The sequence below is a fragment of the Sitophilus oryzae genome, unplaced genomic scaffold (genome assembly GCF_002938485.1).
Source record: "Sitophilus oryzae breed Bouriz unplaced genomic scaffold, Soryzae_2.0 scaffold_1625_pilon_pilon, whole genome shotgun sequence".
In the NCBI taxonomy this organism is placed as follows: Eukaryota; Metazoa; Arthropoda; class Insecta; order Coleoptera; family Curculionidae; genus Sitophilus; species Sitophilus oryzae.
Window position 1 is genome coordinate 2292453 of NW_022146309.1, and position 13571 is coordinate 2306023.

Genomic DNA, 13571 nt, shown 5'->3' on the forward strand with positions numbered 1-13571 from the left:
CAGATATTTTTTTTAACAACCCAGGGTCGTTCAACAAATGACTAGAAAGTTTTTCCGAAAAACTTTTGTTTTGGAGAGGCCGAAAGTAATATAAAAATGGCGCTGAAAGTAAAGATTTCATTAGAGTAATAATTTTATGGAGGGCTATTTAGCCGGGACACGTCTGGAACTTTTTAATTATCAATGGAGAAAGAATGGCGATTAGAGCCTAGCCCTTAAAAGCTAAGAGCTTCGAAAAGAAAGTTTTTTGAAAGATGAGAAACAATTAGAGGACTAAAGCCAAAGCTAGAACGCTATGGGTATACTCTCTAACGTTGAGCACTTGATAATATAAGAGATTGAAGGATTAATTATAAATACAGGGCTTTTAAATAAGTTTAATAAATCTCCAGAAAGGTGAAAAGTTCATAGTATTTGCCAAAATACTATGAACTTGGGATCTGATCAGTTAAAAAAATTGCTTTTATTTAAGAGACTCTCATAGTATAGGGCTTTTCATAATTTTAAATTTGCTTAAGATGAATTTTGTTTTATTACATCGGGTTCTTAAGATCTTTAAGGGTCTTAAATTTAATAAAAGTAGAGACGATGTCGATATTTCAGATTTAATTTAAGCGATCTGCGGTACAGACCGGATATAGGTGATCTTCCCTCCCCTTCCCAGCTTCTAAAATACGCCACGCCCCCCAATCGGGTCACGTCTGTGTCGGGTTTCGCGTTAAATTAATTAAATTTTGTTCTGAGGTCACACCGCATCGGAAAAATTCGCATTTCGTCTGGAGCAAAGTCGGGTTATTGGAAAATCCTTCTCTTATTTGCAGCGGATTTTTTTTTCAGAAATATCATATGGTATTATAGAAATCATGTATAAAAGATGAACTAAGTATATACAGTTGCGGATTGTTTATAAGAGGAAAAACTGTTTTATTATTGTTATTTTTTTCGAAAAATGCATTTTTCGTAAAAATTTTTGCTTGTTTAAAATGGCTAATCTCGTTTATACTTTTCCAAATTTCTACACAGTTTTAGAGAAAATTAAGAAAAACATGAAAATATGTTGGAATTTTTCCTAAAAAAATTCTTCCAAGATCTAAAGTCAAAAGGCGTTTCTATGGTAATATCATTTCGATTTCTTTTAAACTTTTATTGATTCAGTAATAAATAAAATAAATAAAGAGATGTTAAAAACCCCGTAACAATCTAAATATTGTTCTTACTAAAATCAAGGAAACTTTTGGATTTGTCTCTGTGGTTGGAACTTGCATACCTAGGATATTGTTATCGTTTGTTAAAAAACGGCGTAGCTTTTTTGTGGACGCATAAATAATTGTTTCAATTTCTGTTCGAATCTGTGGCAGTTTCGATTGAGTTAATAAAAATCGACAGGGAACAGTTTTGTTCAATTGGTTTCGACAAACTTTATGGATACATCCTCCCTAGGGGGTGATGTTCGCTTTTGAATTTTTGGAAAACATTTGCGTATCAAAAAATAAATCGCGCAAATAAAATAAGCTATTTTAACGAAAAAATAGTCTAAAAAAATAAACATGCTCAAGTTAAATATGTTTGAAAAATAAAAGTACAAATCAAACAAAATCCAGGTTTTCAGTATTACAGTACCATTAGCTTTGATTACTGTTCATTTATGTGGTTTTTACGCACTTTTTCCGTGTCTATCAGATTTCCCTTTCATTAAAACTAGAAAAAACGGTGTTTTTTAAATAAAAGTCCGTTCCCAGTAAGCCTATATAAATTACAAGGCAGCATGGATTGGATCGTATCACGCAATACTACTGTCCCGGCGGCCAGTTGGATATTGTGGAGTGATTATTCTTTGGCCAAAATGAGGCAATTTCTAATTTTAGATATACGCCAGTATTTTTAGGTTTCTATTCGTGGAATATTGTCAGTAAAAGAGCACTTAATAGTCACAAAATATTTGTTTTCTTATATTAAAGTTCCATTAAACCAAAATCTGGAAGATTTTTTAGTGTTTTTAGGGTTCCGTACCCAAAGCAAGTCGCAAGTCGCAAGTCGCAAGTCGCAAGTCGCATGTCGCATGTCGCAAGTCGCAAGTCGCAAGTCGCAATCGCATGTCGCAAGGGCAAATCGCAAATCGCAATCGCAAATCGCAATTCCTAATTTTAGATATACGTCAGTATTTTTAGGTTTCTAATCGTGGAAAATTGTCAGTAAAAGAGCACTTAAAAGTCACAAAATGTTTGTTTTCATATATTAAAGTTCCAATAAACCAAAATAAATTTGGATTTTAGTGTTTTTAGGGTTCCGTACCCATAGGGTAAAAACGGGAATCCTATTACTAAGACTTCGCTGTCCGTCCGTCCGTCCGTCCGTCTGTCACAAAGGTCTATCTTACGAACCATTATAGCTAGACAGTTGAAATTTTTACAGATAATGTATCTATGTTGCCGCTATAAGAACAAATACTAAAAACAGAATTAAATAAATGTTTATAAATAAAAAAGTACTTTCACTAAACATTATCTTTTAAGTAAGAATTTTACATAGAATCTTTCAAGTCCTCGGTGGCCGCGTGGTTAAAACGTTAGGACTTTACGTTGCTATGACGTTGGAGCCGTAGTAAGGCAGGTTCGAATCCTAGTTAAGGCGACTTTTTTTAATGGTTTTTTTATATATATATATATAAATTTTTACATATTTATTTTTACTTTTTACATATTTATTATGGGTTAATACCATTTTTATAGTAATGTGTTTCTTCATTTTTTTTAAATTACTTAAACGCGCATTCAAAATTTCAGCTAAATCGGTAAAAAAGTTTATAATAATATAGTGTCTAATGTTGTCTAGATAATGAATGGTACGGAACCCTTCGTGCGCGAGTCCGACTCGCACAATTTTTCTGGACAGCATTTTAATTATAAGTACATATTTATATTTACTGAAAATCAAACTTCAAAAGCCCTAAAAATATACTTTAACTTCTCGGCTTATCAGTTATCTCCACACATATACAGCAGATCAAAGGAACGAGGGTAAAAGGATATGTGTTTCAAAAAAGTTCTCTAAACTCTCTGGTTCCAACGATGGTATTACCAGCCCTATAGCCCACGCTTTTAACCAGATTTAAATGTCCGCTCTGGAATTTTTTAATTAGTACTCTACTCGAAATTAGTTTCTTTGCCAGATATTAAATTTGCATAAAGGTCGAATCGCTAGATCTAGGAAAGAAAAAGTTTCGGTAAAACTACATTAATTTTTGCCTGAAAAACTAGAAACTCGAGAATATAATTTTATTATCTCACAATGTTAATTGAATTTCTTTGAAATATATTATATTTAAGGTTATAGTTCAGTAATTTTAAGGTACGTTTTTGTGAGTGAAGTAACTTGCTTATTCCGTGTGATTTTATATCAAAACTCTTCTGCTAGTTGATTTACAGAACTCAAGAACCTGGAAAACTCTGTTCGTAACCTGGAATATCATTGTCCTGAACAAACATCAAATAAAATAATATTATCCTCAACGAACATCAAATACTATTTCTATATTTACTATTTTAATTTAAATAGTTGTTTTGGACATCGTATTTAAAGGTTTTTCATTTCTTTCAGGTACAACGATAAGACAGCAATCCAAAAGTTGGAGAGCTGAACACAAAGCAGCGAGAACACTAGGAATAATAATGGGCGTGTTCATTCTATGTTGGTTGCCGTTTTTTCTATGGTAAGCAAACTTAAAATACATTTTTAAATTGTCCAGTGTATTGACCATTTTGTAGAAAAATGTTATTAAAATGTTAAACAGGCAGGTGTATTGGTACATTGTCATTTCTGAGATCACATCTAGGTACAGCGCAACGGCCCAGCTACGTCGAAATACCAGTTCTCATTAGAACACCGAAGTTAAGCGACGTAAGGCGATACTAGTTGATGGATGGGTGACCGGATCGAAACTCTGTATCGTGCTGTTGTCCAATAAAGGCAAAAGTGTAAAAAAATCTATTGACACACTTACTCGTGAGTAAGAGTTGATTTAGACACTTGCCAAGTCGGTAGGCCATTGACCATGATATGGCCGAGGACCGCTGTTCGGATTCGTAACGTAAACAAAGTAGGCCCCGTCCAGATTAGCCCTGGCAGCAAAAAGGAGACGTTAACTGAAATCTTTACTTTACTTCTTTACTTTACACCTAGGTACACAGAGGCACGTTCTTAAATATCCATTATTATTTTAACTTATTGCACAATAAGATTATCTCAAACGTTCCCACATGCAAAATTAAACAAAATGCTATTCAAATACCCTTTAGGTTCAGTTAGAGTATCCATTTTTTATTCCTCGGAGTAAATCAGCCAAGATAAGACCCCTATTTGACTGCTTTATTGAGAAAGAGAGAGAGATAGAGAAATCTTTACCGTTGAACAGAAATAAAAAGAGCGGAAAACCAGAGATACATTCGTTTTTCTTTTTCGCTCGCGCTCCCCCCAACGTTGCCAAGTTTATAGATTAATCTACGGAGATTTTTTTCATATAACATGTGCATATTTACAAATGGAAATACCTGTTTTATCAATCAACAAATCATGCAATTTATAGGTTTCATCGCAAAAAAGCCAAATCAAAAGTATAATGATATACAGGGTGGTCCGAACTGTGTTCCGGAAATTATGTATTCTGTAAATAAAAATAAGTAAAAAAGTTCGTATAAGCTTGTGTCCTAAAATGCTTAGTTTCGAAGATACAGGGTGTAGAAATTTCATTTTTATTTCAATATTCTTCAAATAATTTCTGTAGTAACGTCAATATTTGGATGAAAATTGGTGTCTGGTAGTTTATTGACATGAGAAATTTGATTTTGATGTCAATATGACTTCTACTTGTAGAGGATCCCATCTACATATTTTTTAACTGGTTTAAAGAGTAATAACTTTTTGTCCGTACCTGTATAAAACTATTGATTAAAAAAACATACATTTGCGACGTTTTTTATGTAAAAAAGGTCTCTTGGTAAAAATCGCTACAAGTAATGGTTATCTCCTATCCCTATCCTCTATTTTAGAAGCTGTTCTTTTGAGGATTTTTTTGGATCTGGCAACTGTGTTTACTTTATCTGAAGGAAATCGACTTTCCGCATACACCGTTAATAAAGCGGAAGGAAATCCGCACGAAGCGTAGCCGAAATTTTCCGGAAGGAGACCCAAGTGGGAAACACTTTACATTCATCCCTATTTGAATACCAAAATATCAGTCTAGGTATCAAAAAGAATATAGGGAGTGTCCAAAATTCGATGGTGAGCATTGAGATCTGGGAAAAATTATTGTGAAACTAAAATTTTTGCTTGTTCTAAAATTATTTTCCAAATTTCTATACTGTTTTAAAATTTAAGATGTTTTAGAGACATAAATAAATGATGAATAAAATATGAATCGTCCCCTTAAATAGTAGCATGCCACGAAGGAACACCCTGTTTATCTTGTACACAAAAAACACGCGTTTTAATTTAAGATGACATTTTCATTTATTTCTAAGAATAGAGATAATAGATTTATTTTTAGCTCCACAAATACGAAAAACAACTTGATCCGGTATTATAATTTGAACTGCGACCGTTTCCATTTTAGATTTCCAGTTATTTACGACTTCTTCCACTTCATGTATCAGTCTTAAATATAAAGTTACGAGCTAGGAGAGAGAGAGGAAACCGTTGTGTATAGTGTAACACCCACAACAATGCGAAAAGTTTTTCCAGCAGACTTGTGCGACTCCGGCAAAAGTTATTCTAATGGATACTTGATTTATAAGGCCGGAAAAACTTCTTACTGCGTCGTGTTTGCTTTGCTTTCCCGGAGAAAAATCAAAAAGAAAACATATTCATATAAATAAAACGTGCTTGTATCAGATGTCTGACGAGAAATACAATATCTAAGGCTGCGATATTTGTCACATTATTGTTTTATAATGAGATATTTCTTTTAAAAATATAATCCTTAGTTGAAGAGAGTTCAGTAATAGAAAATGGATTTTTTTAAAGATTTAAATTTCCTACAGTATGTCCCCGGATTGTCTTTACAAGAGGGAGAAAACTCTTTTCTTATTAAGAGAAAGAGAAATTGAAAGAGAAAGAGAAAGAGAGATCAATAAATCGATAAATCGATAAATCTATAAATCGATAAATTCTCTTTCTCTCTCGATTTATCGATTTATGCAATAGCAAGTCGCAATCGCAAGTCGCAAGAGGGGTCGTAACTGGCGCAGTCTAGTCGGTACGATTCTCAAATCGTTGCGCAAAGACAAATTTTCGGCTAGAACAGTCTTCAGAGAGAGAAACCAAGACGCCCATTCCATCGAGAATCTTCCATTTGCCGGCTCTATTACAATTACTTAATCGTAATCCTAATCACAGTCGTAGTCGCAAATTGCAAGACGCAATTGCGAGTCGCAATCGCATGCCGTAAATTGCAATTGCATGTCGCAAGTCGCAATGGCAAATCGCACTCCCATGTCGTAATCGCAAGTCGCAATCGAAAAAGAGAGAAAGAGAAAGAGAGATCAATAAATCGATAAATTGATAAATTCTCTTTATCTCTCGATTTATCGCAAGAAGGGTCGTAACTGGCGTAGTCTAAGTCGGTACGATTCTCAAATCGTTGCGCAAAGACAAATTTTCGGCTAGAACAGTCTTCAGAGAGAGAAACCAAGACGCCCATTCCATCGAGGATCTTCCAGTTGCCGGCTCTAAATACAATAATTGATCAAAATCGCAAATTCTATCTGAATTTGCGATTTGCGACTACGACTGCGATTAGGATTGCGTTTAAGTAATTGTAATTGTAATTATTGTTATTACAATTACAATTACTTAATCGCAATCCTTTAAATAATTATTATTACAATTACAATTACTTAATCGCAATCCTAATCGCAGTCGTAGTCGCAAATCGCAAATTGCATGACGCAGTTGCAAGTCGGAATCGCATGTCGCAAGTCGCAATGGCAAATCGCAATTGCAAGTGGCAGTCGCAAGTGTCAAGCGCAAGTCCCAATCGCAAGTCGCAATCGCAATTCGCAATCGTAAGTCGCAATCGCAAGTCGCAATCGCAAGTCGCAATCGCAAGTCGCAATCGCAAGTCGCAATCGCATGTCGCAATCGCAAGTCGCAATCGCATGTCGCAATCGCAAGTCGCAATCGCAAGTCGCAATCGCAAGTCGCAATCGCAAGTCGCAATCGCAAGTCGCAATCGCAAGTCGCAATCGCAAGTCGCAATCGCAAGTCGCAATCGCAAGTCGCAATCGCAAGTCGCAATCGCATGTCGCAATCGCAAGTCGCAATCGCTAGTCGCAATCGCTAGTCGCAATCGCTAGTCGCAATCGCTAGTCGCAATCGCTAGTCGCAATCGCAATCGCATGTCGCAATTCCTAATTACTAATTACTAATTACTAATTACAATAGCGACTTGCGATTGCGACTTGCTATTGCATAAATCGATAAATCGAGAGATAAAGAGAATTTATCGATTTATTGATCTCTCTTTCTCTCTTTTTCGATTGCGACTTGCGATTGTGACATGGGAGTGCGATTTGCCATTGCGACTTGCGACTTGCGATATGCGATTGCGACTTGCAACTGCGTCATGCAATTGGCGAGTTTGTAATTTTCAATTTACGGCATGCGATTACGACTCGCAATTGCGTCTTGCAATTTGCGATTTGCGACTAGGACTGCGATTAGGATTGCGATTAAGTAATTGTAATTTTAATAATAATAATTACAATTACAATTACTTAAACGCAATCCTAATCGCAGTCGTAGTTATAGAATTTGCGATTTTGAACAATTATTGTATTTAGAGCCGGCAACTGGAAGATCCTCGATGGAATGGGCGTCTTGGTTTCTCTCTCTGAAGACTGTTCTAGCCGAAAATATGTCATTGCGCAACAATTTGAGAATCGTACCGACTAGACTGCGCCAGTTACGACCCTTCTTCCGACTTGCGATTGCACCTTGCTATTGCATAAATCGATAAATCGAGAGATAAAGAGAATTTATCAATTTATCGATTTATTGATCTCTCTTTCTCTTTCTCTCTTTTTCGATTGCGACTTGCGATTGCGACATAGGTGTGCGATTTACCATTGCGACTTGCAACTGCGTCATGCAATTGGCGAGTTTGTAATTTGCAATTTACGGCATGCGATTGCGACTCGCAATTGCGTCTTGCTGTCTTGCAATTTGCGATTTGCGACTACGACTGCGATTAGGATTGCGATTAAGTAATTGTAATTGTAATAATAATAATTACAATTACAATTACTTAAACGCAATCCTAATCGCACTCGTAGTTATAGAATTTGCGATTTTGAACAATTATTGTATTTAGAGCCGGCAACTGGAAGATCCTCGATGGAATGGGCGTCTTGGTTTCTCTCTCTAAAGACTGTTCTAGCCGAAAATATGTCTTTGCGCAACGATTTGAGAATCGTACCGACTAGACTGCGCCAGTTACGACCCTTCTTGCGACTTGCGATTGCACCTTGCTATTGCATAAATCGATAAATCGAGAGATAAAGAGAATTTATCAATTTATCGATTTATTGATCTCTCTTTCTCTTTCTCTCTTTTTCGTTTGCGACTTGCGATTGCGACGTGGGAGTGCGATTTTCCAGTGCGACTTGCAACTGCGTCATGCAATTGGCGAGTTTGTAATTTGCAATTTACGGCATGCGATTGCGACTCTCAATTGCGTCTTGCTGTCTTGCAATTTGCGATTTGCGACTACGACTGCGATTAGAATCGCGATTAAGTAATTGTAATTGTAATAATTATTTAAAGGATTGCGATTAAGTAATTGTAATTGTTATAATAATAATTACAATTACAATTACATAAACGCAATCCTAATCGCAGTCGTGGTTATAGAGTTTGCGATTTTGAACAATTATTGTATTTAGAGCCGGCAACTGGAAGATCCTCGATAGAATGGGCGTCTTGGTTTCTCTCTCTGAAGACTGTTCTAGCCGAAAATTTGTCTTTGCGCAACGATTTGAGAATCCTACCGACTAGACTGCGCCAGTTACGACCCTTCTTTTTTTTATATTTGTTAAAAATTACAATTTTGGTTTGGGAATATAAAAACAAAAATAAAAGTAACACAATTAAACTGACTTCTAGCCAGCTAGGTAAAGACAAGTGTTTTATATGAGCAAAAAAAATTGTTTCATATTAGTTCATATACAGAGTTGCAATATAACCACTGTTTAGGCTATATCAGTGTCCTAACAGTTTTTAGCTGCAAAATTATTAGATTTTCAACAAAGTTGTTTTTAAATGTAGATTTTTAGCTAAATTCGTAAAATGTTAAACAGCATTTTCCCGGATTGTCTTTACAAGAGGAAAAACTTTTTTATTATTGACATATTGAGAAAAATGCGTTCTTCATAAAAATTTTGCTTCTTCTAAAATGGCTAATCCTTTAAAAAAAATTTCCAAATTTCAATGTCAATGTTTTGCAATTAATTAATTCTTTACAAGATTTACGATTTAGGGTTTGCGATTTGCGATCGCAACTGATTATTCGTAATCGCAGTTCCAATCGTAATCGCAATCGCAATCGCCATCGCAATCAAATGATTGTAAAAATTTAACGATCCAAGTGTACTATCCCTACGGTTAGGGTTTTTTTGTGGGTCTTTCAGTTGTATTTAAATGGCAATTCTGCTAATTGGAGTTCGACATGAGTTCCATTCGCCACTTCAACCAACCAATCGTACCTAAAAATGTACGATTAGTTCCCAACTTTACGGAAACTACTTTAAGGAAAGATTTTTCTATGTATTTTAAAATGTATCTAAGAATAATCTAATTCACTTTATGGAAAAATGTGCAAAATAGAAAAAAATGGACCATACGAGGATTGAATATAAAACGTAGCTTCATAATCTTTTGCATAATACAGTACTCCGTCCAGGTTATATTTTATTGAGAAAAAAATCTAGATCTAACCAAACACCATAGATCAATGATAGAGAATTATTATTACTTGCAATTACTAATATCGGGCTTTGTCCGATAAGTCCACTTCTACTCTATTAAATGCAGCACAACTCTAAAATAATATCCGTTGGTGAGTGCCAGTGCAAGCAAATAATTCTCCTGCACAGAACTAATTTTCGGTGCGGGCTACAAGGAACAAAAATAAAACGAGAAACTTTACTTGCGCTTACGTGTTCTGAACCGGTATTAAACAGGGAGAGGATATTCCCAACTTTAACCGGCTAGCATGATTTACACTCCAATTTCTCTGTTATTCTATCGATAAATAAATAAAACTATCCAAAGTTGCATTTATTAGGAATAATATTATATTTGTTAAGAATAAACTACCTCAGATGAATAATATAAATAAATAAACCTTAGTTATAAACCTTTTAAATCTACACCGATCCAATTGGTCCAAGAATCACCCCCATCCAATATTAGCATGTCCTTAAAAACACCCTGTAACATTATTTCATGAGTTTTTGGTTTTCATCTATTGTCTCGAATTAATTAAAATCAAAATTATTTACTAATCAATATTTAAAAAGCATATTAAGAAAGTGAACTTAGTCTATGCAAGACAACTTCTCGAATAGTTTCAGATAACGTCATTCTATAAATAAGCACGCATGTATATTATTAGAATGGCCCACATCAAAATTCCTTCAAACTTTCCACCAAACTTCAAACTGTTAGGAAATATTTCTCTTGTCTATCTTGCATGGATCTCTCTAAATAACTTTCTGTTCTCTATATATGTATATCCAGAAGCTTATTAGGTTGGAATAACGTATCGCATAGTAAACTTCTGCGTCATGAGGAGGCTATTTACCGCATGTTATAACTAGGAGAATCCTCCTTACTTTGATCTTGAACGTGTCTTATTAATTAAATTAATTACCTTTTGGAATGACTCTCAGATAGAAGAGACCAATAGTTAGAGATTTTGGACCAATACCAACTTTTAACTAAAGTTTCTTTTGGGTAAAATTGATGAAAAGATTGAATTTTTAATTAAAACGGTACTTAAATTTTATAAGTCATTCTTTTTGAAGCACTAAAGATACTTCAAAATGCTTGAAAGTTTCGAATAGCTAGGAAAGTAACAAATTTTATTGCTGCCAATTTATTTTTTAAATTAAAGATTCATGGTTTTGAATATAATACCGTATGAGCAAAAAAAACCTTGAATTTAAAAATCTAAAAATCATTATCGATTTATCGATTTATTGATTTATTGATTTATTGATTTATTGATTTATTGATTTATTGATTTATTGATTTATTGATTTATTGATTTATTGATTTATCGATTTATTGATTTATTGATTTATTGATTTATTGATTTATTGATTTATTGATTTATTGATTTATTGATTTATTGATTTATTGATTTATTGATTTATTGATTTATTGATTTATTGATTTATTGATTTATTGATTTATTGATTTATTGATTTATTGATTTATTGATTTATTGATTTATTGATTTATTGATTTATTGATTTATTGATTTATTGATTTATTGATTTATTGATTTATTGATTTATTGATTTATTGATTTATTGATTTATTGATTTATTGATTTATTGATTTATTGATTTATTGATTTATTGATTTATTGATTTATTGATTTATTGATTTATTGATTTATTGATTTATTGATTTATTGATTTATTGATTTATTGATTTATTGATTTATTGATTTATTGATTTATTGATTTATTGATTTATTGATTTATTGATTTATTGATTTATTGATTTATTGATTTATTGATTTATTGATTTATTGATTTATTGATTTATTGATTTATTGATTTATTGATTTATTGATTTATTGATATATTGATTTATTGATTTATTGATTTATTGATTTATTGATTTATTGATTTATTGATTTATTGATTTATTGATTTATTGATTTATTGATTTATTGATTTATTGATTTATTGATTTATTGATTTATTGATTTATTGATTTATTGATTTATTGATTTATTGATTTATTGATTTATTGATTTATTGATTTATTGATTTATTGATTTATTGATTTATTGATTTATTGATTTATTGATTTATTGATTTATTGATTTATTGATTTATTGATTTATTGATTTATTGATTTATTGATTTATTGATTTATTGATTTATTGATTTATTGATTTATTGATTTATTGATTTATTGATTTATTGATTTATTGATTTATTGATTTATTGATTTATTGATTTATTGATTTATTGATTTATTGATTTATTGATTTATTGATTTATTGATTTATTGATTTATTGATTTATTGATTTATTGATTTATCGATTTATTGATTTATCGATTTATTGATTTATTGATTTATTGATTTATCGATTTATAGATTTAGCGATTTATCGATTTATCGATTTTTATTAGCGAAAGAAATCTTGATACAGTCTTGAAGTCTGCTACTCATAATAAATAATATAAATATTTATACCTTAATACCATATAAATCTTTAAACATCACTCAACTATCACCGTTTTATTTTTTATTTACAGGTATGTAATCACAACGCTCTGCGGTGAACACTACTGTCCAACTCCCGACTGGCTCATAGGCATGCTGTTCTGGGTGGGCTACTTCAATTCAGCCCTTAATCCTTTGATCTACGCCTACTTCAACAGGGACTTCCGGGAAGCCTTCAAGGACACCCTCCTTTGCGCCCTGCCCTGTTGTTTCGGACGCTGGAAGACACCTCCCAGGTTCCTCTAGCCACAGGATTGCTCACCCGGCGTGAGGGACGAAAGGCTGTGATATATTAATCTTACTCAGTTTGGTTAGACCGAAAAAAAAACAGTTATTATAAAGAAAATTTGATAAAGTTACTCAAAAACGTTTTTTAAAAAATCTAATTTTTATTTTATTTTACAATATACTGGTGGTCAGATAAGCAAAACTTCCACTGTACCGAGGAATAATAATCCCCACCGTTATATGGATGCGAAAACTGGGTGCCGTATTGCAAATACTCGTCAGCGAGTAATGGGAGTAGTAGTAGTAGGTAAGATAAATAAAACTTTAGAAAAATGATATGGAATTATTATATTTGTTTTGACGTTTTTGAGTAACTTTAAAAAACTTTCAAGATTGTATTTTTTGTTGCAAATTTGGAATTCCTGGCTTTTGCTTAAAGAATTAATATGTATTTTTGAAAATCATTAAATATTTAAGTATAGTGTATTTTATAATTAGAAAATTCTGCTCCTTTCAATATCAATGTACCTACAAATTATGAATAACTGGCTATTTTAAATTCAGATCAATATTCACTGAATCATCTTTAAAATAGAATAGTAAAATAAAGCTAAAAATATATTATTAAAACATTAATATTCTGTAATTAAATTTTATTTTTAATAGCAAATTTTTATTTAACTTTTTTTGTAAAATATACTATACTTTGTAAATGTTTTGTTTAAAATTAAAAGTTTTAAATTTCAAATATATTTGCTTTTATTTATAAAGAAAATATAGAAGTTTGTAAAAATGCGTATTTTACGCGAATGCCTTCCTCAAA

At 32.5% G+C, this 13571-nt stretch overlaps 1 protein-coding gene across 1 annotated transcript in view; it reads left to right on the forward strand.

Moving 5' to 3' along the window:
- LOC115880550 (octopamine receptor beta-3R-like) overlaps nucleotides 1-13352 on the forward strand; it is an 82361-nt gene extending 69009 nt beyond the window's left edge. Inside the window, exons 3-4 of the mRNA XM_030897780.1 lie at nucleotides 3598-3709; nucleotides 12553-13352. Coding sequence (XP_030753640.1) covers nucleotides 3598-3709; nucleotides 12553-12766 — 326 coding nt within the window. The 3' untranslated portion in view covers nucleotides 12767-13352. The remainder of the gene's footprint in view (nucleotides 1-3597; nucleotides 3710-12552) is intronic.
- Nucleotides 13353-13571: the final 219 nt, after the last annotated feature.